The 25,374-nt window shown below is 46.9% G+C and overlaps 1 protein-coding gene across 4 annotated transcripts in view; it reads left to right on the top strand.

The window, feature by feature from the left end:
* Positions 1-8,670: 8,670 nt before the first annotated feature.
* Positions 8,671-25,374, top strand: part of COL11A1 (collagen type XI alpha 1 chain) — a 257,537-nt gene continuing 240,833 nt past the window's right edge. For all 4 annotated transcript variants that reach the window (XM_081916017.1, XM_081916015.1, XM_081916016.1 and 1 more), the window contains exon 1: positions 8,671-9,253. In XM_081916017.1, coding sequence (XP_081772143.1) covers positions 9,133-9,253 — 121 coding nt within the window. In that variant the 5' untranslated portion in view covers positions 8,671-9,132. The remainder of the gene's footprint in view (positions 9,254-25,374) is intronic.

The raw sequence follows: 25,374 nt of genomic DNA, 5'->3' as shown, positions 1-25,374 counted from the left end.
GGGCCGGAATATATATATTTTTTTGGGGAAAACAACAAATTCCTATGCCCCACAAATAACCCAGAGATGCATTTTAAATAAAAGCACACATTCTACTCATGCAAAAACACACTGATTCCCGGCCCATCCTTGAGCCGGATTGAGAAGGCGATTGGGCTGGGTCTAGCCCTCGGGCCTTAGTTTGCCTATGCATGGCCTACACTCACACCCACGAGGCAAGGTGAAACAACCTCTTTGGGAGGCAGGATCCACAGGGGCATGAGATCCAGCCTTCAAGGAGTGTGTCACCCACTGCTGCCACTGCCATAATGGCAGCAACAACTGCAGTGTGTTCCCTGGAGAATGGACCTGCCTCCTCTTCAGTGACCCTTTTCCCCCTAGTGCCGCCTCTACAGTGGCTTCTTGGTGAATAGGAGGCACTGCTGATCTCTCTAAACCCTTGTTCTTGATACAGATCTTCATTCCCCCTCTTGTTCCTGACATAAATCTTCAGTCATCCCTTCTTGTCTGGAGGGGTGAGTGCCATTTTGCGGTTCTCCTCAATATCTCGAACTGACCCTGCCTACACTGTATTCCTATTAGCACTCAAAACAAAAGCTGGGGTTTTTTTGCAGCCCAATCCTTTAAGCGAGTTCATTCAGAAGGAAATCTGGAATTTAGTGGGACTTACTTCCTAGCGAACGTGCCTGGATTTCTAGCCTTAACATTTCTATGAAATGCCTCAGCTGCGTGGATCAAACGTTCAAATAAAACCGGAGAATGGGATTTGCATGACTGGCTTAGCAAATAGCTGACATTTCCTTTATCTGAATATCGTTGTAGGATGCTTGAATTTGGGGCAATGAGTGGTACTCACAGTGAAATATGGAAAAGGCACACATGGTGGATATGTTCCTGATGGCCGTTATGCATGCTAAGTCACTCTGATTCCAGGCAGCGACCGCAGAGGGTTTTCAATTCTGAGTGACTTCAGCTTGTCTAGTGCCAATTCCTTGTATGATATTTTGCCAGGTAATTATTCCTTGCTGAATGCTTTTGCCTCCTGTTGGATAATATGGATTACAAACACATACCCTACACACTGGACGAAGGCAGGTCACAGAGGGACTTCTCACTAGCAGACAGCTCTCCCCCTACTCTGTATTAGGCTGCTGAAGCAATTATGTTTTGTAGCCTTTTTCCTGCTTCCTTGAAACATACAACAGTCAGGGAATTCTTTAAAATACCTTATGCCTGTCTGAAAGCTTTTAACCCTCTGTGGTTGAGGGTTTAAAGGAAGACGGGCTCTGAATTGATATTTTTGGCTTTTTTGACGGAGATTTTCTAACCCACTAGTGGCCTGGCAATAGTATTGTTCAAGATGATGTGAAACTTGTAATAAATGTGAAGGTAAAAAAATAAAGGAGAAATTTAAGAATGAATGGGGAAAAGACTAGTAAATATCTAGAGATTAGACTATGATATAATATGAAGGGACTGTGTGAAAACTATAAGAGGCTGTATTAAGAAAATGTTTAACTCGTATTTCAATGAGGGGGGGAACCACATTTATCCTTTTTTCAGGGGTGTCCACAGTTAAAATGATATTATTGCTTAACCAAGATTTCCTGTTTCAGTTATTACCAAGGCAACAAGGAAATAAATGGCAACAGTTGGTATTAAATTTCTTTTGGAAAAATAATAAGTGAGAATATTATACAGTGGTACCTTGGTTGTCAAACTTAATCCATTCTGGGAGTCCGTTTGGCTCCTACAACCGTTCAAAAATGAAGGCGCGACTTCCAATTGGCTGCAAGAGCTTCCTGCACTCAATTGGAAGCCGCAGAACTCATGTCAGAAGTACAGCTTCCAAAAAACGTTCGCAAACTGGAACACCTAGGTTTGCAGAGTCTGGGAGCCGATTTGTTTAGCTACTAAGCCGTTCGAGATCCAAGGTATGACTGTACACAGAAAAAGATGGGAGGGAAGGGTTCTGTCGGTTCCAAACATGAAGATATATAGCAAACTGTATAATCCAGGAATAGGAAACCACTGACCATGCCTCCCCATTTGGCACACGAAGCTGTGGCTTTTGGGGAAGCAACACTCACTACACATGGTGGGAGGTAGGAATGACCTTTGCTCAAGAAGGAGAAATCTCCAACTTATGGGGTGCAAACTCCAGAGGACCCCACTCAGCAATTCCATTTAGATGTTTAACAGTGTGGTAGATGAACTAAAACCCTGTGGAACCCCACGATGATGGTTCCATGGGGCCAAAAGATGCTCTCCAAGCATCACCCTCTGAAAACAACCATCCAGGTAGGACTGGAACCAGAGCAAAGTGATGTTTCCTATCCCAAGACAGCTACTGCAGAAGGGTACCATGGTCAATGGTACCAAAAGCTGCTGCAAGACGAAGGGGAATCAACAGGGACACAATTTCCATCTCTCTCCCAACAGAGGTCATCATACACCAAAGCAGTTTCCATGCCAAAACTCGGTCTAAACCCTGATTGAAATGGATCTAGAACATTGGTTTCATCCAAGAGAGTCTGGATCTGGTGTGCAAGTGCAACCACTCTCTCAAGAACCTGGCCCATGAAGGGGAGATTAGAGACTGGCCAGTAATAACTTAGATTTTCTGAATGCAGGGAAATGCTTGAGGAGTGGTCTTATCAGTGCCTCCTTTAAGCAGGCAGGGAGACATCAATCACCTCTTTGGGCCATACTACTGGCCTCTCCCTGCTAGTTTTTATCAGCCATGAGGGGTAAGGGACAAGGTTTTCAGTTCCAGATTGGCACAAGTTGCCACAGTAGCCACACCCCAGGAATGCTGGCTAAACTAGGTGAGAGTAGCTGATAGGTGTCAGACCCTCAGTGAGGTAGGGACTTCCCTGCATGTGAAAACAGGCTCTGATGGAGTGAACGGATATGACCAATTGTCAAGAAGGTGGTTACTGCATGTACTGTAGATGGAAGTGAGGGGCAGATGGGGCTCATCAACCTGGGAATGTAGCCCATCAAAGAGAAGAAAAACTCTGTTCCTAAACCTCCGCTGCCCTGTGGGCTATCTTTGGGAGAAGAGGGGAGGTCCAAAAAATATCTGCATGGTGCCTAGGGAACAACTTGCACCTTAATATCAGCAAGACAAAAGAGATGGTGTTGGACTTTTGGAAGAAGAGAAGAGAACTAGCCCTGCGGTACATTGGGGAGGGCTGTGTGGAGCGAGTATCTTCCTTTAAATTCCTAGGAGTTTAGTGAAGACCTTACTTGGAAAATAAATACAACCCAGGTGGTTAAGAAAGCCCAACAGAGACTCCATCTCCTCAGAGTATTGTGGAAGAACAATGTCAATTGATGATCTCCTAGTGGTCCACAATAGAAAATGTACTTTCATACTGCATCACGGTGTGGTACGCTGGTTTGACATCAACTGATAGGAAGTGCCTACAGAGTGTGGTGAATACAATATTATGGGTTGTCCCGTGAATCCGCTGGATGAAATAGCGGAAGAACGTTGCCTCAGGAGAGTGAGGAAAATTCTCAGGGATGATTCACACCCTGGCCGGCACTTTCTTGATCTCCTGTCCTCAGGCAGAAGATATAGAAGCATGATTAGTCACACCAACAGGGTAAAGAACAGCTTCTATCTGTGGGCTGTTAGGCTGCTGAATGAAAAGATAACAACAGGACAACTGACTTTCGGGTTTGGTGGGTGGGTGTCAGTAAACGAGGGGAAATAAGACGAAGAGAGCTGAGTGGGGGTTGCTCATGTAATCTCGCTGTATACAAGTTGTACAAGTGACAATAAAGTATTTCAAGAAAAGGCTAAGGAGCAAACCCTACGCAAATCCAGAGTGGAATCCCTAAGGCAGTTGGATGGCACCTTGTATGCCTCCTTCTGGCAACTTGTGCTCTGCTTTCCTTTGAACCATATCAGCAAGGCCAAATTTTGAAGGCAACCCAGGACCTTCATACACACCGCCCAGGCTTGTGCCCCAGGGAGATAATTTCAGTGCTGCTAACGCAGCGATATGATGTCACCCCTGGAGGAGCACTCCGAAGACAGACAGATGCCAACAGTATTTTACAAAGGAGTAGATTGACCACAAAAACCACAGCAAGGCTTGGGATCTTGTGGCTCTCCAGATGTTGCAGAACTACAGACTCCATCATCCCTGATCACTGGTCATGCTGAATGGCACTGGTGGGTGTTTGCATCCAACAAAATCTAGAAAGCCTCAGGTTCCCCACCCCGCTTTGAAGAAAAGGTAGCAAAAATCCTCACCGCCTTAGTTCTAAGGTTCTCGGCAGTTTAGCAAACAGAGCTGTCTATATGTTACAATACTCTAGCTGTGTGCAAAGATGAGAAATTTTCTGGGCACTGTCTTGAGTCCAATTGCTTAGTAACTTTAGTCAGAAGGTCATAAATAAATCCTGCCTTAGACGTTTTATATATAGTGGCCGGTGAGATAGATAATGCACCTGGTCCTTTGCTGCACAGAATGTTTTCAGAGCGTATCATTTATATTATTTTGGTAATCCTTGCATGACAGTATTATTATTCCCACATAGGACTCTTGTAGGGGGTGGGGTGGAGATTTGTCTAAAACAAGTTGGAGCATGTGGTTAATTCACCTGCTGACCATGAACTTTCTGGTTCACTATTGATAGTTCAGACACTGAGTCACATGACACTGCATCAGAGGACAGATAAGGATGGGTTGTTGTTTTTTTATTTGGTTCACATTTAAAGGCAAACCCACTAAATTTGCAGTTTCCAAAACAATATGTGAACTGAAACCCAGCCATCCCTTGAAATTCACACTTCTCTGAATTTTGCAATGCATTTCTCCAGCCAAATAATGTGTACAAAAATGCATATACGAGGGTAAAAGCGTAGTTAAAATGCATATATCAGTGGAAACAGCATACAAAAAATACAGTATTTTAGGTAAAATTGCTTTGCAGGATGTATTTTGAGGCAAGCAAGCATAGAGACGTGTCAGGAGAAATTCACACAAAAATATGACTATGTTTTCCCCAAGGCTTTTTTAATCACAAACTGACATGGAAATGTGGAAAACTGAACATAAGACATGAGAAATGAGGAACTAAGAGAAATCAAAATTGACAGATTTCCCCATATCTGCCATCTTAGCAAATTCTGAGTATGCATGTATGGGACTGTACTGTAAGGCAGCAATCATAGAAATCCTTATAAAGAGTAAACCACATTTACTCCTGAGTAGTTGTGCTTAGGATTGCACCAAAAAGGTAGTTTGTATGTGCATTTTCCCTTGAACCAAGTCCCACTGAACATAAGCAGGGCTTATTTCAGAGAAAGTGTGATTAAAACTGCACTGTAAGTCTTTTAAAATCAACCTTCGCCTGGTCACCTGTGGCAAGACTCACTGCTCGGTGAGCAGACAGCCACTGTTTCTGTGTTTTCTTTTGGGCCAAGAATGATTAACACAGGAATGTGTGGGTAGCAGTAAAACATTTTTGTGGGCTAGTAAGTTTCGAGAACTTATTTGCAGAGGTGGCTGATTAATTCTAGCCTCCAAATTTAACTTTGGCGAAATACAAATCTGATCCTAACTGGTGCTCTTTGAACTGCCTGTAATGTGTAAGTATTGTGGTACATTCTAAGAAATGTGCTCTTTCACGCTTCTTCCCAGCATCCAGGAAGGCATCCAATTCTATATGCGCTCGTCTCTTTGCTTCATTCAGAAGCAAGGGTGTGATCATCTGTTGCTTAGGGTGGAGCCAGACACGATTATTTTTTCCTGACTATGCAAGCAATGTCTTTTTCCATCCAGGATCAGATCACAGACCAAACTCTGTTTGGATGTCTTTTTTTAAGTAATGAAATATCCCTTTCATTATTTTCAACATGAGCTGGTCATATAAAGTTGTCTCCACTCTCATTCAGCATTGCAAATATGAAATTCTGTTGGCTGCCTTGATGAAGTTCTTAATACATAGGGACGTAGAGGCCACAGAACAATTATTAAAACAATTGCTACCAAGTGGGGGAAATCACACTGGTCATGTGATTACACGTGGGAGATGAATCCTTTCTGAGTACAGTGGTACCTCGGGTTAAGAACTTAATTTGTTCTGGAGGTCTGTTCTTAAACTGTTCTTAACCCGAAGCACCACTTTAGCTAAAGGGGCTTTCTGCTGCCGCCATGCGATTTCTGTTCTCATCCTGAAGCAAAGTTCTTAACCCGAGGTAATATTTCTGGGTTAGCAGAGTCTGTAACCTGAAGCCTATGTGACCTGAAGCGTATGTAACCCGAGGTACCACTATATGGTGGTTCTAGAAGCTGTGTCTTTGTTTCTCCAGAGCAAGGACAGGGCCTGCAGCCAAACAACAACAAAAAAGTCTCATTGCACCCTAAAACAGGCAGTTTTATTAGGACACACATCAGCTTTTGTGGATTGAAATCCACGTCATCAAATGGACATGGCACAGCAGGGCACCCTTTTTAAACTCAGATCTCTATTACACGGCAGGGGAAAGGTTGTAGCTCAATAGTACATCATCTGTCTTGCATGCAGAAGTTCACAGGTTCAACCCTTGCCATCTCCAAGAGAGACTAGTCTGAAAGGCCAGGGATCCATTGCCATATTGAGCTAGATTGATCAATGGGACAGACTTGATATAAGTCAACTTCCTATGCTTCCACCTCCAAAGCGAAGGTTGGGGTTCCAATTTCCAGAGTAGAAAGGATGGAACTTTCTCCATTTGGTGCTTAAACCCCTCTAGTTAATCCCAATTGCATGTAAACCTGGGGGGGGGGGAGGATTTGCCGCTCTTCACATCTGCTCCCCTTTTGTTGGTAAATTCGATTCCTTGGACTACCTTCACTAGTGTTGCCACAATGAAAGAATTGGCGCTGCTCTTCCATGTCTAGTGGTGGTTCTCCATGTGGGTTGCACCAAGCAGTGTCCTCATAGAGTGTGTCCATGGGACAGATTGATGAGTCTCCCTCTTACACGCAATGGCCAAAGCCTGCCACCTGAAGTAGCCACTTCACCTTACCACCACTGGTCAGGAGAGCTGGGTGAACAAAATCCAATCCATAGTTAGGCATGCTAAAGAAGCCATGTGTGTTTTCTGTTGGCTTTTGCAAAAGCTGTCCTGGGTTTTTATGGGGAGAATGGATGAAGATCATAAAAATCAACTAGAAATTTGGTTTGGAGACAAGCACCTCCCTCAGCAGTGGTGGGGATGCAAACTGATGTGTTTCTTTAGTGGGTTTATTTTAGCTGGGAGAGGGGAGGTGGCAGCCATATACAGTTTGAGAAGAGCTTCACTCTGAATGACAATTGATCAGTCACATGCAGCTCCATCTTGTGCTCAGAACAAATTTTTTTTTGGGTGGGGGCAAATTGTAGGTGTGTACAGGGATGAAGATTTCTTTTGCCATTTCTACTTAAATGCCATTTGACCTCATCCTACTCTTCCACTTCACAAAGACCTTATGCAATAGCAGCAAGAGCCTAGTCTCAAAGAGGTTGACTTTATTAGACTATCTTTTCCATGGAGGGATAGCTCTAATTGAGATTCAAGCATGCTCTCTCTTAGCCACCTGCTTGGTTGCCTGTGGTGAGCCAGAGCCATCTCCTAAGCACAGATACAGTGGTACCTCGGGTTACATACACTTCAGGTTACATACGCTTCAGGTTACAGACTCCGCTAACCCAGAGATAGTACCTCGGGTTAAGAACTTTGCTTCAGGATGAGAACAGAAATCGTGCAGCAGCAACACGGGGGCAGCGGGAGGCCCCATTAGCTAAAGTGGTGCTTCAGGTTAAGAACAGTTTCAGGTTTAGAACGAACCTCTGGAACGAATTAAGTACTTAACCCAAGGTACCACTGTACTTTATAATACTGGTCCTTTCCTTCTTTGAGGTCATATTCATACAACGAGCTGTTGCACATTCAGAGAGACTAACACCCCACCCCACTCTAGTAACTTTTGTGCAACTATTTATTTCCAGAAGCCAGGCTCAACTTCGGAGAGCACTGTGTAAATCAATGGCTCCCTAAGAGACACGGGGCAGGGTGTGTGTGCTGAAGGTGTAATTGACCAGCAGACTTTGAAAAGTTGGTATCACTGGATCAAGTTCATCAATTTTGCTGAATGAATTAAACTAAATAGTTTTAAAGGGATTTTGAATAAAAGTGCCATTCATTTGCTGTTTGAATTTCAGTGTGCTGTTGACTTCCTTAGTGAGCGGTGCAAACCGCAATTCTGAACAATGCTTTTCATTGCATTGGGGGCCCTGTGGATGCGTTTATGGACCACCCCAAAAGTTTGGGAGATGTAAGTGAAGCCCTTGAATCAATCCTTTTTTGGGGGGTGGGTATTACACTTCCGCTACTTCTTTTAATCCCCGCTGTGTGTTGGAAACGCTGCTATCCATGGTCTCCCCTTTCCACTTTTCCTGCTCACCTTAAACTTAGCGCTTTTTGGCACGGATTCTGCTCCGGGTCTCCTCGGGCCAGGGGGAGTGGAGGGAGTGGGCGAGGCTTCGGGTGCGGAAGGAGGCGAGCTATTGGCTTCTGGCCGGCAGCCTCCTTGTCAGTTTGGGTGGGTGGGGGGGAGCAGGAGGGGGTGGGAGAAAAGAAGGGCGGGAGGAGGCGGAGGAGGGAGGCTGTCCGCTCGCTCGCTCGCTCTCTGGCTGCTGTTCTCCCCGTGCGCTTCTGGGCCAGCCCTCTTTTCAGGATGCAGCCTTGAGGGGGGATACTGCGCTCTCCGCCTTTGGACTGAAGCCCCTCATTGCCCTGCAGTTGGGAAAGCAGGGCGCATCGGAAGGGCCTGGAGCCGGGCTGTCGAGACCCAGCCGGCAGCGAGGGACCATCCTCTCTCTCTCTCTCTCTCTCTCGCTCAGACCCTCTCCAGGCACCTTTCTTTTCATTTTCCCCACTCCCCGCTTTGGCACACCGGATCGGATGGATCTCTAGAGAAGACGGCGCGGCGCCTTTGGGAATATAAGTGGCGCGGAGGAGGCGACGGCGGGCCAGGCGAGCGAGCGAGCAGCGCGCAGGGGGCCAAGGCGCCCCGGAGGTTGGGCAGGGGGGCGCGCGCGTCGAGGTTTTTTTTGGCACGCTCGGCGGTGGAGGCACCCCTCTCCATGGAGACGAGGCGGACATGGTCCACAAGGTGGAAAACGAAACGGTGGTTCTGGGACTCCGCTTGGCCCGCGCTACTCGTCGCTTGGATGCTCCTGCTGGAGGCGGCGGAGGTCAGGGGAGGTAAGGAAGGAGGCCAGCCGGGCTGCCATCGCCGCTTTCTCCTGTGCCCTGTTTGGGAACGGGGTGGTGGTGAGGGGGCGGGAGGAGAAGATAGCAGGCAGGGAAGCCCCTGACTTGTCTAGCCAAAGGTACCGGGGCTCACAAGTCCGCTCACATCTCTGGAGTGGTGGAAGGCACTCTGTGCGCGCTCAGAGGATTCCTTGCCTCTTCTGATTGTTGCGTAGAAGCCAATCCCTTGAGCTAATCCCTGACCCCAATTTAGAGCTCCTTCGAACTTTAGGGCGGGGGGAGGCATGACATTTCCATGAAGTCCCCCCAGGGGAAAGTTTTTCTCCCCACCCCCTGTGACCAGTGGTGGGTTTGGTGATGCTTCTGCTCAGATTCTCTTAGTCGCAGGCTTCTACCTTGCTGCTTGCTTGGGAGTACTAAATTTACACTGAACTTATGTCAGTTTCAGCGTAATATCCATAGGATCAGGCTGCGAGTCTCCTCCGCTCCAGCTTCTTGAGCCTTTCAGGGAGTCGTGGAGCAGCGTCGGTGGGAAGGTGCTAAAACTGGGAAGGAATGCGGGACACTTTCGGAACAAAGCTACTTTTCTTTGTGCGCCCGGCCAATTTTTTGGAAACGCTTCGGGAAAATGGTTTCTGCAAACTCTCACCACCAGCGCAGCGCCTCTTGAACTTGCCGAAGTCATTAAGCCGATCAAGTTCACAAAATCTTGGCCAAAGAGAGAGGGGCTGGAAGGAAAGGGAGCGGGGGCTTTGTGAATGCTTGAAATAGGAGGTGGGAGACACTGTCTGTAGACTTCAAGTCATGCCACTTTCTCAAAGGGGGTGGAATAAATAAATGTTAAAATAAAAAAATAGATCAGCAGGGGATTCTTTACAGCAGCAAACTCCCTTCGATCCTAAATGTGTCTCTCAGGTATCAGGAACTGACTGGCGCCCTCTGAGTATGTGAGTGTGGCTCTCTTTTTGGCTGGCGAGAAATAAGCAGGAAAGGGACTGACATTTTTGAGCTGCTGTAGCGTGGGACTTTTTTTGGCACAGAGGTCCTCAACCACTGTTTATGGGGAAAGAGAGAAGAGTACGTAGGAAGTCTTCTGTGGAGCCCTCAAGCTTGCGCGTTCGGAGAGCAGGAGCAGTTAGACAGCCCAAGATATCGCCTTACCTGTTTTGCATCTCCGACCTGTGACCAAGCACACACACACGCCAGAGCCCCAACGGGCTCTTTCCAGCTTACGTGGCAAGCCTCTGACAGGAGCTCAATGCATAGCGCAGAAGGAATCTCCTCCCTTTCTCCTCCCCTCCCCTTAGGTGCATCCCTGGGCAGGAAAGAGCGGGGCTGACTGAGTGGTCCGTTAGGTGTCTGTGGCCACTTGTGAACAGGGTGCTATTCCTGGGCGTTTGCAGAGTCTAGAAGGAAATTTGAAACTCCAGAGAGTTCCCGCGGGAGGAGGAGGCGGAGGCGGGGGAGTCAAAGAGGGCCATGACAGGGAAGGTGCCTCCCTTTCTCTGTATCTGCTGTGTGTGTGTGTATGACCCCAAGGGGAGAATTGCTCCGGAGGGCGCAACCCCACTGCTCCATCAGAATAGCAGCGGAGCCACCCCACAGCTGGAAATTCTGAAAGAAGCAGCAGCAGGAGCTGAGATACCAGCAATACGGGAAATGCGCCTTGGAAATAAATCTGCATCTCTGCACAGGACAGAGATCTGCTTGTATCACTGCCTGGCAGTGCGCTGAGTTTCCCTTCTCCAGCATCAGCAGGTCTTTGTCACTTTCTCCCATCCAGTGGAATCCCTTGAAGTGATTGGGTCGTTTTGTTGTGGTGGTTCTTTTTGGTCCATCTTCTGCAGCCTTTGCAGCCTGGCCTCCAAAAGCACACAAATCTTGAGTTGTTTTTCAAGGATATCCCTAGGATGGCTGCTTTCTTCTTCTTCTTCTTCTTCTTCTTCTTTCTTCTTCTCTCTCATGGTTCTCGGTTTTGTAGATCTGTTGGTCTGGCTCACGATGCAAATTGACTGTGGAAGAGAGAAAGGTGCTTTCAGAGAGCTCCCTCTCAGCCTCTGGGTGCCTGATCACCTCTTGGACTTGTCAGTCACATCCCTCAGTCTTTCTGCCCCCTGCTGGCTTGATTTGGGTCTTCGAAGTGGGGAGGACCAGTCAATCCATACTCACCTCTTACCTTGAGCCATGAATTACTCCCACCCTGGTCTCCCCATTCCTTGGGGGCCATGACATGTGCGGGAAATATATACATCTTATTCCAAGCAAAGCAAAGTGATTTAAGGAATTGTAAAGATGAAAGCACACTTATTGACTTCTTAACTTTCTTTTTCCCCTTCCACACCCCCTGGCTATCTGCTTTGTTCCCCAGACCTCTTTAGGAAATGAGAATGCTAAAAAGCTGAGGGTTGTAGGTTGTTTCAGATGGGATCAAGCTCACTTTCTCCAAATGAAGCTCAGATGACTGAAAAAATATGTTGGCAAGGGTTTTGCTGCATGGTGCCGATCTCTCTGGGGCTGTGATCCTCTTAAGCACACTTAGCTGGGAGAAAGCTCTGTCGAAACTGGAAGGGCTTCCTTCCAAGTGCATGTGCTTAAATCTCAGATCACACGGTAAACTGACAAGATCATTTTTAAAAAATCGAACTTTTGTCAAAACCCTGCAAACACCATGTGGTCCCTCGACATTCTGTCCTTTGTTTACCGTATTTGCCTAGAGAAATCATTAAGTAGCTTTCTGTACTGTTGTAAAAGTTTGCAGCACATTGCTTGGTTGTTTCAGTGGGAATTAAATCCAAGTGAGAGTTGGATCTCACCTCACATTTCCACAAAATCATTGATAAGCAGTTGCCTCCTTTATCTGCTCATTTCTTTCAGCTAACAAGTCCTCAACATAATAGATAGGGATCTTCACTTCCCACAAGATAATGCAGAAGGGGGGGAGGGGGAAAATCCAATGTATGCCATATGTGGTAAAATGCAATTATTAACATTAGAATTTCTGCCTCTGCTGTGAAAGGTTTTTCTTTTTTACTTGAAAATGAATAAAATGGTTTTATATTGGACAAATATTGTACCATTTTCTATCAAGCAAGCCTTCACACCACCTTAAACAGGTCTCCATAGAACTTAGTAATTAACTTCCAATAATTCTGCAACCCTCCGCAGAATTTTTGGGTGGGGGAATCAGGAAGGACAAGATAGAAATCAAATAAATCTGTCAAAAGTTTTGAAAACAACTTCTTAGTTAAATACACATGGGTTTGCTTGCATTCATAGAGTCTCAACCCAATGTTATGTATGCTTACATGAAAGTAAGTTCCACTGAGTTCAGTGGGGTTACTCCCAAGTAAGCATGCATAGAACTGCAATTGCCAAATAACCTCTGCGGAATTCTAATTCCCACTTCAATATTTTATAATATGATAATTCCCACAATGGGACTATCAGTGGAGAATTCCCATTCATTCTCTTAGGGTTCTATTCTTACGACAGAGAATCTGTCCCTCTCTGATTTATGCAACCTTTGGCAGAAAATACTTCCTTTCATTGCAAGTCTACTTAGATATCTAAGACTTTCTTTGATTCACATCACCTTTTAAATATGACATCTGTTGGCAGGGATGACTGGGAAGAATGAGCACCTTTTTTCAAAGTAGCTATAGAAGACGAGTAATTTACGATCCAGTTTTGTGAGGGCCCCTTGTATTAATGCCCCACCATGATAGTGAATGGGAAATAAAATGAAATATTCACTTGGTGTACAACCTCAGAACACCCAAGTTTTGTGTGTCAAGACCCCAAGGCCACCCCCGTTTATGAATAAGACACAGGGACACAGATATTAGGTTAATGGTTATTGGGCAAATTTAGGCCACAACTTTATTGGTTACAAAATATGAGCGGTATTGGCTTAGGCATTGGAATTGACCCAACTATATCGGACTCCTGCCCGCCCTGCAGGGAGTCCAGTAAGGGTCAACCACCAGTAGGGGGAGCACCGTCGATGCGAATCAACTCTCACTTACCCCTGGGTTCCCAATGGGGTCGTGGCATGGCCCCCTCCCTGGGCTTCGGACAAGATCCACACCCCCAATCCATAATCTCAGAGTCGTGGGTTCGAGTTCTACGTTGGGCAAGAGATTCCTGCCTTGCAGGGAGTTGGGCTAGATGACCCTTGTGGTCTCTTCCAACTCTACAATTCTACTCATTCTGACATGACTATATAAAAAATAGCATTTTGCTGCCTTTTCCCCATCATGAAATCGAAGGTTGTGTGCATAGGGTTCTCAGATGGCTAGATCTGCTCAGCTTTACCTGAGTGCTTAGGAGAATAAGCAGTAAACATACTGAGAAGGAATTTAGAGGAAGGTTATAAATAGCCAATCGCCTGATCACCTAGTGTGAGAAACAGCCTCCTCCAGGAGACCAATCAGAGAAGCGTTGCAAATGGAAAGAGAGTTGATTCTTCCCCCCTCCCCTTTTGGGCTACAGACATCGCACACCAATGGCTATCCATAGGGGAGTGTGGCAAAGCAGACTAGGGGGAAATTATGGGTTAGCGACATTCTGTGGATATATTTGCAAGTCTAATGAAATGAAAACACCTTCAAGAAGCAACAGGGGGGGTTTGTTGTGCTCTTTTTGTTTTGTTTTTTTGTTTTTTTAAAAAACTAGTGCAACTCCTGAATGAAAAAAAGTAGAAAAAAATGGGCCTACTTTTCTTGTCTAAATTCACATTTTTTAAAAAAAAAATCCAGTTGGATTTAAAAATAAATAAATAAATAAAAATATATGAAGCTCTTCACAGAAACCACAAAATGGAAACACAACCCTGATTGTATGAAAATAGGGACAGAATGGGAATAGAATTTCTATCCGAGAGAGGAATTTGAATTGTTTCTTACTTCATTGCAAGTACCATGCTAGTCTACGCATCATGAAATAAGAAACAATTTCAATTCCCCTCTGGAGCTACATGCTGTTAGCAGAAAACCACTTGCGTGTTGAAGGGGAAGGGCCTTAGCTAGTGGTAGAAGATTGCAGAAAAGGTTATGGGTTCAGTTCCCTGGCATCTCTGGGTGCAGATGAGAGAGAATCCTGCCTGAAAACCAGGAAAGTGATGCCCAGTCTGTGTGTACAATAATGAGCTAGATCAGGCTTTCCCAAACTTGGCCTCCAGCTGGTTTGGGACTACAATTCCCATCATCCATCACCACTTGTCCTGCTAGCTACGGATGATGGGAGCTGTAGTCCAAAAACAGCTGGAGACCCAAGTTTGGGAAAACCTGAGTGGACCAATGGTCTACCTCAGTGTAAGATAACTTCTAATATTTCTTTCCAACTTGCTGATTTCAGAACTGGAATTTGCTTCAGCTAAACAGACACACTACTCGTTTGTTCCCCTATGTGTAAATGTCACTGGTTGCAGAGTGCAAGAGTTCTCCATATTTCTGTGTGGCTTGTCTTTGGCTTTATGTCCTTTCACTCTAGCATTGGCCAATATTCCAGTGTATTAAATGTCACTGCCAACTTTAAAACAAAAAACTGGCCTGGTCTCTGTGAAACTCAAGAATTAAACAGGTGGAACTTTCCTCCACATGGAGATGAGTGCTGGGAAAAGTTTGGCTATGCTACATTTTTATGGTGTGTAAGCTGCTTTCAGAAGAAGGGCAACATTGGGTTGGGCTCACACCCAGTTAGGCTGCAATCCTCACCATCTCCACTCAAATGTAAGTCTCACTGAATTCTGTGGGCCTGACTAGGCTAGGATTGCTTCCAGTGTTCTCCTGAACCATGGGGTACCTGGCGGAAAGTCCTGCAGGAGTGCACAATCTCACGGCAGACATTAGTGGATGGTCTGGCAGGCCCAGTGGCGTCACAACGGGGGGGGGGGCATGGGAGGCGGTACACCCCGGGTTCCATGCCTGGGGTGTGTGTGTGACAAGAAGTCATCCCATGGGGGCTTGAGGTGGCGGAAGCAGCCATTGCGGTGCCACAGTCGCCTTTGGAGGATCCTTTGTTTGCAGCTGCAGCCGTGAGTAGAGGATCCCAGTGCTGGCAGCAAACCGCTAAGTACAGCGCATGTGCGCAGTGGCGTAGCGTGGGTTGTCAGCACCCGGGGCAAGGCAAGTAATTTGCCCCCCCTAACCCGTGGATTTGCGCCCCCTAACCTGTGGATTTGCGCCCCCTAACCCCCAGATGTTGCTCCCGATGCGACCGCCCCCTGCACCTCCCACGCTACGCCACTGCATGTGCGGCGTCTCATGCATGCATTGTATGTAGCGACGCCGCACATGCGCTGTATAGCGGTTTGCCGCCAGTGCCACTCCAGCGCCACAGGGACGGTGATGGGATCCTTCCCATCACCATAAGAGCCAGTGTGATGTAATGGTTAAGAGCGATAGACTCGTAATCTGGGGGACCAGGTTCGCGTCTCCGCTCCTCCACATGCAGCTGCTGGGTGACCTTGGGCCAGTCACACTTCTCTGAAGTCTCTCAGCCCCATTCACCTCACAGAGTGTTTGTTGTGGGGGAGGAAGGGAAAGGAGAATGTTAGCTGCTTTAAGACTCCTTAAAAGGTACCCCTGCCCGTACGGGCCAGTTGTGACCGATTCTAGGGTTGCGCGCTCATCTCGCTCAAGAGGCCAGGAGCCGGCACCGTCCGAAGACACTTCCGGGTCACGTGGCCAGTGTGATGAAGCTGCAACTGGCGAGCCAGCACCAGTGCCGCACACGGAAACGCCTTTTACCTTCCCGCTATAAAGCGGTATCTATTTATCTACTTGTACTTAGGGGTGCTTTCGAACTGCTAGGTGGGCAGGAGCTGGGATTGAACGACGGGAGCTCACCCCACCGCAGGGATTCGAACCGCTGACCTTACGATCAGCAAGTCCTAGGCACTGAGGTTTTACCCACAGCGCCACCCGCATCCCTTGAGACTCCTTGGGGTAGTGATAAAGCGGGATATCAAATCCAAACTCTTCTTCTTCATCATCGCTGCTACAGCCGTGTTCATGGCTGCAGTAGTGATGGAGGGGTTCTGGCACCATCCATACAGTGCTGGAGTGGCGCTGGCAGCAAACCGTTATACAGCGTGTGTGCGGCATCACTATGTACAGCACATGTGTTGTACGTAACGACACCGCACATGCGTCCTACGTCGTGATGTCTGCCCCGGGTGTCACGATGCCTTCCTTTGCCCCTGGGTGGGCCAACAGGTCGAAAGGCCTGTCAGGCCCAGTTCCTGCAGCCAATCAAGGCATCAGGGCACCTGAGAGTCAGTCCCGCACAAGCACAGTTGCAAAGACCTCCCTGGAACATCCTAGCCATGGTCCAACCAACGTGGGAAGTTGAGTAGCCACAGCACTTCATCTCTGCTTCCCTTTCATACTTTGCATGCTGATTGCAGCATCTGGGCTTGATGAGGCAGATGATCCTCACCTGTCCTGAGCCTACTGTAGCTGAGGATTAACACACCTCCTCCCAAACCTAACACACTTCACCTGGGCTGTGGGCCCTTGTCTGCCTCAACCTCCCAGTGCTTCTTTCCTTCTGCTCCCTATGCCTCGGAGCCCAGCCTGTTTGTGGAGACGGGGTCCCTCTGGCTCTCGTGATGGGTCCTGCTGTCCTGGTTCCTGTGCACTGACTTCCATCTTCCATTGTCTTGTGAGTACTTTCTACAGCAACTTCTCCTTCTCCATCCCCAGCCTGCCCTACTGTGCCCCAGTCATGACTACACCCCTCGCTGGGATCCTCTTCCTCCTCTCTGTTGCCCTGCCAGTTCGTGACATCACTGAAATCAGTGGGAAGCCGTGACAACTTTCTGCATTGATTTCAATGGGGCCGGAGGTTGACTAGGTTTGTAGGAAGTTCTTTTGGACAAAATTGGACCATGGGGTCATCTAGCTCGCCAGTGTCTATGCAGGGGAGCAGGAGCAAACCAGGGTTTCAGACGGGGGGGGGTCTCCCAGTCCTACCTGACATAGGTGCCAAGTCCCTGGGGCCCTGGGTGCCCGAGAACCCACAAAATTACCCATGAAGGGGTAGGACACCCACAAATTTCAGTGCCATGGCCATGCACGCAGCATGGCACCCTTGGCCCCGGGCACCCATGGTTGTGGGGCCAAGTTGGCACTCCTGCTCCTGGAGATGCCAGGGTTCAAACCTGAGGCCTTCTGCATGGCAGGCAAGTGTTATAGCACTGACTTGCAATCCTTCCTTTCTGCTGGATCCAACCCATTGCATGTTTATGTGTGTGCAATACTTCAGGCATGGCCAAACGTGGCCCTCCAGATGTTTTGGGACTACAACTCCCATCATCCCTAGCTAACAGGACCAGTGGTCAGGGATGATGGGAATTGTAGTTCCAAAACATCAGGGCCAATACTAGATGATCTGTGAGGAATGGGGATACTACGAAACTGTTATAGTCAATATGCAGTACCTTCCAAGAGTTCCCCATGTTTCAAATAAATTAGAACAGACAGTCAAATCAGAGAAACAAAGGAGGTGATTTGGAATGAGTCGAAATGGTCTCAATTTACAGTTGTGTCCCAAGGATTGCCAGGCAAAATGGCCATGTCTTCCTCAGTGCGTAGAAAGAATCAGGGGCCTGTCAAACAATTGGCTGTTAAAATTAAGCATTTCTATGACAGACCTGCGGCCGAGTGCTGATTCCTCTCCCTCCACCCCCTGCTTTGGCAGCTGATACAGAAATATGCCTGGTATGTTGTGTAGGTTGTGCAGTCCTTTCCTTGTCCTTCACCAGAAAGCTTGAGACAGACCCCTGAATGAAAAGGAAGGTGGATTCCCCTCACCCGAAAGCCAGTCCTTCTGTGTGTTTGTGGGGAAAGGTTTTTATACTTCTAGTCTTGGTCTTTATATTTTAAAATATTTTGTGGGGAAGGGAAATCTCTCTCTTCTGTTACATATAAACAATGCACATTGGTTTTTTTAGCCACTATTAATAGTGTTGTTGTTGTTGCTAAAGTGTGTATTGAGGAGCGACTTCCTCCTTAAACCATATCTCCCCCTTAGATGTTTTCTCTTGGGCCCCATTAGTACAATCCATCACACCACTTTCAACAGTCAATGGCTTTCCCCCAAGGAATCCTGGGAACTGTAGTTTAAGGACGCTGATAATTGTTAGGAGAGTTAACTCAGTGTTTAAAATTTCCAGAGTGGTTCCAATCCCTCCTCTTCTCCTGCCGCGCACCCTTTGAGAACCACTGCAGTATACAAAGCAACAATAACATCCCTGTAGTTCTTATAATAGATAGATATTTGCATAACAGATGTTAATAAAATACACTGCTTTTAGGAGGGTGTCAGAGTTCAGTGGTAGAATATGTGTTTTGCATGCAGTGGATCTCGGATCCAGACCATTATATTATCATCTAAGGACCAGGTAGCCAGTGGAAGACATCTTTCTGCTGGAGATTCCAAGGATTTGCAGGTGAGCAGATTAAACCAGCATTCTTCAACCCTGGGTCCCCAGTCGTTGGGTTACAACTCCCATCTTCCCCAACCAGCTTAGCCCAATGGTCAGGGGTGATGGGAATAGCAGCTCTAGCAACATCTGTGGACCCAAAGGCTGAGGAACATGGTAATTGGCCTAGCAAGACAAAGTCTGACATGATATAGGGCAACTTTCATTGTTCCTCACAGTTTAATTGCATTGCAGAGAGTTGGACTAGATGACCCTTGGGTGCTTTCCAATTCTATGATTCTAGGATTAATTTTGAATATCTTCTGGAGAAGACTTTCCTTGTTCTTCTCTTCCCTGCTACCAAAATCTCTTCCTCCCTGCGATTAAATCTGAAATGCCTTGCCTATTTCAAATATTCTGCATCAATAATTATAAGCCCTTAATTGGCAACTAATTGCAAAGCTATGAAGAGATGGTGGGGCTGTACTTCAACTCCCAGCCCCTGCAAGTGTATATCTGGCTAGTTCTGATGTCCTGGAGGGCACTTCCGGCAGGGAAAGCAGTCAGCAAAGCCGAGGAGGCTGGATTTTGACCTGGCACCTCCAGTTTTTTCTGACCCCTATTAGGAACTACAGGAAAGGAAACCACAAATTTGACACAGCAGTTTTCCTGCCCTGTGGCTGTCTGGCCTTATCCAGGCACTACCCTATCTGCCAGAAGGGGGTGGGGTGGGGGGAGGAGGTGGAATTGCAACATAGAACCCCCAAAATAATAATGCTAAAACTGAAAACGATACCTAAAACACTGGAACAATTCTACGCTCCTCACATATTATCATTCTTTTTCTTTCGGTGTGTGTTGTTTTGAGCAGTCCAGAACAGTAGGGTTTCCACCTGCCAGTGTGATTAAAATGTTTCTTTCTCTCTCCCCCCTTCAGCTTCCTTTCATAAGAAATCCTCATACCGTTTGCTAATTTACTGTTCGGCTGGCTGTTTGAGGATAACAGGGCACAAATAAAGTAAATGGAGCGCAGGAGACATCTCTTGTGCTTTTGAGAAAGAAAACAGACTCTTGCAAAGCTATCAAGGTTTAGGATTTTTTTTGAGGGGGGGGGGGATGAACACAGCCAGCCCCAAAGGCAGGCAAGGGGGGTGGAGAAGAGAAAAGAAAAACCCTCATCTATTTACAGATTCTAGACAAGCAGAGAAAGGCACATTACCCGTGATCATAATTACAGTATCGAGTTCTTCAATGTAACGTTTGCAAACTGCACATGTTAATAGAGGAATTGTTGACCTTCTTATTCACGTCTGAGCAGGAGCCGGCAATTGTGGAATTCTTTCAGCACATAATCACCCCTAAGACGTGGCTTGAAAAGAAAAGAAAAAAAGAAACCCTCTTGTGAGCACAAGGCTGGGGTACCCAATGTAAGCCAAATTGACAGTGCATTCAGCATGAGAAATGGAAGTGAGATTATTCAGTGCTAGTGGCTAAGATCTGAAATGTAGAATATGCATGGCTCCTTGGAGCAAGCCCGCAAACCACTCCCAGCTTTGTCTTGTTTTCTGGTGCAGTGAATTACGGTAACTGCACATTGCGATCCTAAAAGCAACCCAGGCTGCATTTGCATGGCAGTTTGTTACGTTTTCACAACTCCTCCCCCAACTGTTCATTTCTGCATTATGTTTGAGCTTTCAAACAATGGAAATGTGACTTCCAGAACTATAGGGAAATACAGGGAGACTATCAGGGAATATCATGCAAGTTTGTATAGGGCTGTAGTTTGCTAAAGGCCCTGAGAGTTGTTGTTGTTTAGTCATTTAGTCGTGTCCGACTCTTCGTGACCCCATGGACCAGAGCACACCAGGCACTCCTGTCTTCACTGCCTCCCGCAGTTTGGTCAAACTCATGTTCGTAGCTTCTAGAACACTGTCCAACCATCTCGTCCTCTGTCATCCCCTTCTCCTTGTGTCCTCAATCTTTCCCAACATCAGGGTCTTTTCCAGGGAGTCTTCTCTTCTCATAAGGTGGCCAAAGTATTGGAGCCTCAGCTTCATGATCTGTCCTTCCAGTGAGTGCTCAGGGGTAATTTCCTTAAGAATGGATAGGTTTGACTGTGTTTGAGAGTTGTCTGGAGACCTCTGTTCCCTTTGCAGAGCTACGGTTCCCAGAGTGGCTTAATGACCAGTCCCTCTTCCCAGTGATCTCTGGAAATTATAGTTCTGTGAGGGGAAAGGGGGGGTCTGCTAACAACTTTCAGAACCCTTAACAAACTACTGTTCCTAGGTCTTTAAGGGAGAAGCAGCGGTGTTGCGTCTTTTGCTGGCACCCAGTGTGCCCATGCTTATGCACGCACACCAGGTAGGACCAGGTGGGCCTGGGTGCAGAGGGTAAACAAAACCCACTGGACCAGCCCAACCCTCGCCACAGCCATTGGGCAGGCATAAGGCACAGAGGGTTCACTGGGCTGCGCTGTGCCGCCTGCCTGCCTGCCTGCCCACGCAGCAGGGAGCCTGGTGGCCAATGCGGTTCTTGATGGATGCATCTCCCCAATACTGGCTGGGCGGCCATTCAGAGAGAGGGCTGTAGACATGGCAGTAAGGCCAGGCCGGACTCTGCGGCCAGAGACCCATGGTGGCAGGCAGGGCAGGGATCCCTGCATGGGGGCGTCTGGCTCACCCCCCCCAATTCATGTACCCAGGGCTACAGCCCCCCTGGACCTCCCCACACTCCGCCCCTGGGGGGAAGCCATGACTATGTAGAATGATGCTGCTTTATATGTATAGCAGATGGGGACCCAGAAAGAAGAAGCTGAAAGCCATGGCTATCCTCTGGACTAGATGTAAGTAAGAAAACAGGCAGATGGGAGGGGAGCCTGGCTGAGGGCAGAATGCAATTGATTAGGCACTGCCTGGGTGGGTCAACCTATTTGTTGCAGTGCCAGAAGAAGCCAGAATGGATGGCAAGAGATTGGGTTGTATTCAATGTAGGACAAAGTAGCACTTCGCATGAGCAGAACGACTTCTGATTGTGTAATGGGTCTTTCTCCCACCCCATCCCTCTGTGTGCCCTCTAAATCTGTTCTGGATTCCCCCCCCCCCCCCGCAGCCTCCAAAACAGATTTGGGGTCAGTGCAGGGTGCACGTGGTGGGAGGAGAGTCCCATTGCACAGGCAGAAGTTGTTCTGCTTGTACAATCACTGCCCATTTTATTTAAACTTGTGTTTGTGTTTTGAAAACACATCGTGCTCTCCAAAATGCATGCATTAGTGTCTGTACATGAGGGATTGTACATGCCAGGGATGGAACCTAGGGCCACTGAACTTGGTCCATAGCTTCCCAAGCAACCGTGCATTGTCTGCATTTTGCAAGGCTTGAATTTGTGTGTCAAGGCCCCTAAGTCACCCGTGGGAGAAATAAAGACAAGGAAACAGAATTTTAGGTTAATGTTAATGGGCAAATTTAGGCCACAACTTTATTGGTTACAGAATGTGAGCGGTATTGGCTTAGGCAAACCACCACTAGGGGGAGCCCTGCCGATGTGGATCAATTTGAGCATCCCCTGGGTTCCCGAAAAGGGGTTGTGGCATGGCCCTAGCCCCTCCCCGGGGTTTGGACGAGATCCCATGCTGTGACGGGGAGGCTGAGCGGCCTCACTGTAAAGCGTCCCCACGTGGAGGTGGAACCAATTTATATAGAAACAAAGAATAACGTGTCTGACAGCAGCGAGCCAGCAGTAAATCACACAGAACAAGCTGGAGTTAACTCTTTATTAGCAAAACAGGATGTGCCCAGAAGGGTCAGGCCTAACGAGTACAGCAATGCAGGTCTTGCCCCGATGAAGCAGTGGCCAAGACTAAAGCTCCCTGCCTCCCAACAACTGGCTATGTCTCCTCTTCCACTTCATATCTGTTCAAAATCCTAGAATGAAACTGGAAATTTGATCCGCTTTCCTGCTTTGCTAGTAGAAAATGTGTGAGAAGCTTCAAAAGAACATGAGATTGAGTTCTTCAGAATGGAAGTTGGTGTGACATTTTCTACTTAGTGCAGTTGTGCTAGTCTGCTGCTGCTGAATGCCTGTCCGTAGCACTTACTGTACCCCACAAACCATTTCCTTCCACAGCAGACCCAGTAACTCTGCCGACTAGTCCAATTGAGCTGCCTTATGGGGGTTGCACTCGAAGCATCAGGGGTTTGTAAGCTTACCGAGGCTGGTGTTGTCATGCAAGGCAATAGGATTGTCCGTGAGACAGTTTTGGGTTCCAGGCAGTCCTGTGTAGTTGGTGAGACACAACACAGCTGCCACACGTGTATGTATTTAATTTAGACCCCCCCCCTTCATTCCAAAGGCTCTGAGTAGTTCCTACAAATATTTTAATTGCTTTAAAGATGGGGCAATCCTCCTTGCCTAAGAAATGGATTGTTTCCTCCCTCTTTTTTCCATGAGCACATCTAAAATACCTGTTGCATTACAACAGATATTCTGAAAGCTGCTTGCAGTTGTTAGGCTTTTTTCCCTAACCAGGAAGGGGCTAAACTCCCTAGCAGCCCTTTTGAGTTAGATTGTGCTTTCCTTTCCTTTTGCCATCAAGGAGCTTCATTTAGACTCCATCAAGCAGTCTAAAGTCTTTGAGTTGGTATATCAGCCTAGAATAGTTCTCCATTACCCCCGAACTGCTGCCTTGCACCCAGGACAGGTATGGGGAACTTTTGGATTTTCAGATATTGCCAAGCTACAGCTCCCATCAGCCCCAGCAAGCATGACTAATTGCCTGGGGTGATGGAAGTTGTGGTTCAACAACATCTGGAAAGCCAAAGGTTCCCCACATCTGACATTCTTCTTCTTCTTTGGCGATCACTCGTAGCCGAGTAAGATTGTCTTCCATAAACACGGTTTTATCAAAGAGTCCATAAGTAACTGTGAAGGCCAATTCTGGACCCACACATCCTTCCACAGTGAGGACATTGGTTCCCAGGCGGGAATTGATCATGGTGTGGATTTGTCAAGCATGCCTTCCTCTTAGCATGTTTCTCCCTTGCGTCCTGAACATTGCCAGGGCCACATAAGAAGATTACCACATAGACATACATAACTTTATTTCCATTGCATGATTACTAACTGAGCTGTTGGTGACCTGCAGTTCAATGCGGGGTGGATATACTATGTACCGTATTTTTTGCTCTATAAGACTCACTTTTTCCCTCCTAAAAAGTAAGGGGAAATGTGTGTGCGTCTTATGGAGCGAATGCAGGCTGCACAGCTATCACAGGAGCCAGAACAGCAAGAGGGATTGCTGCTTTCACTGTGCAACGATTCCTCTTGCTGTTCTGGCTTCTGAGATTCAGAATATTTTTTTTCTTGTTTTCCTCCTCCAAAAACTAGGTGCGTCTTGTGGTCTGGTGCGTCTTATAGAGCGAAAAATACATTAACTCATAAGCTTAAATTTCAGGGCCCCTAATTCTGGAGAGCCCCAGAAGCGACTTTAGTCCACATTCCTTTAAAATTTTGGGTCTAGTAGACTCGGGTTGAGTTGCACGACTCAAATTGAGTAATTTTTGGTTGTATATATTTCAACAATCTCAAAGTTTGAGCATCAGTAGCACAGAGGTTATAAAAGTGTGCTGATCTGTTATGGAACAACCCCATTGAAGAAGGTAACAGTGGCTACCCAAATTTCATTGCTGGTTGTGTAGGGCCCCCCTGACAATTCAAGCTTCAGGGCTCCCAAAATGTAGGTCCGCCACTGGCTCACTGTGCAAACTGGCATCCTTGGAGAAGCATTGTGCTATGGTGAAGTGAAGTGTTAGGAAAACCCTTTAATTTGAGCTCTGTGATGACTTTTGGATAGATGCCACAGCCAACCATTGATAAACATGAATGCATGAACCAGTTTCGATTAGTAGCAGTAATTGTCTTCTGAGACCTACACCAGAAGGGCGGTGATAGATGCTAAGAACCTGTTTGCTTGCTTCGTGAACCTTAGGATTGGGCATTGATCTAACACTCTGACCTAGATTCTATGGTCTACATAGGTCACAAAGTCCTGCATTTCTTAACATGTATTATTTATATGAAGAAGGACCATATTCTGTATTCTCAGGAGCCATTGTACTATTCAGCCAGGAGGAACAATCCAACATCCTCTTTTCTAAAGGTAGCATCACGGAGCACTAAGTAAAGGCTTTGGAAGTATGAAGCACATAAACTCAGATGAGAGGACTTCATCAGTTGTGAGAGGCTTATGCTTTCTGACAGTTTCTCTCACTTTGGTAGACAGGCAGCAGTTCCAGAATGATGCAGTAAAATGATAGAACTTACAATACCCATATCACACCTGTTTCTTTTTCTTATAAAGCAAAAGAGTGAGCAACTGTTTCATATGTTGATTAAAATTTGCTATATCAGTTACGTCATATGATCCCAGTATCTGACCCGTGTCCTGCTAGATCTGGGGTAGCCAACGTGATCATCCTCTGATGTTGCTGATGACAGCTCCCATCAGCCAGCCAGCATGGCCAGTGGTCAAGGCACCATCATCTAACAATATCTGGAAAGTTATCTTTCTGGCCTAAGGACTGCATTCAACCTTGGCCAAACCTCTGGAGGCCGCATACCAGCAGTGGGTGTGGCCAAACATGAGTGGCTGTGCAGGAAAAGTTGCGCCAGTATTTTCCTCCTTTGTAAG

Source organism: Podarcis melisellensis (assembly GCF_964234715.1).
Source record: "Podarcis melisellensis genome assembly, chromosome: 6".
NCBI classification, from domain to species: domain Eukaryota; kingdom Metazoa; phylum Chordata; class Lepidosauria; order Squamata; family Lacertidae; genus Podarcis; species Podarcis melisellensis.
The sequence above is the reverse complement of the archived record's forward strand: the minus strand, read 5'-3'. Positions and strand labels throughout refer to the sequence as shown.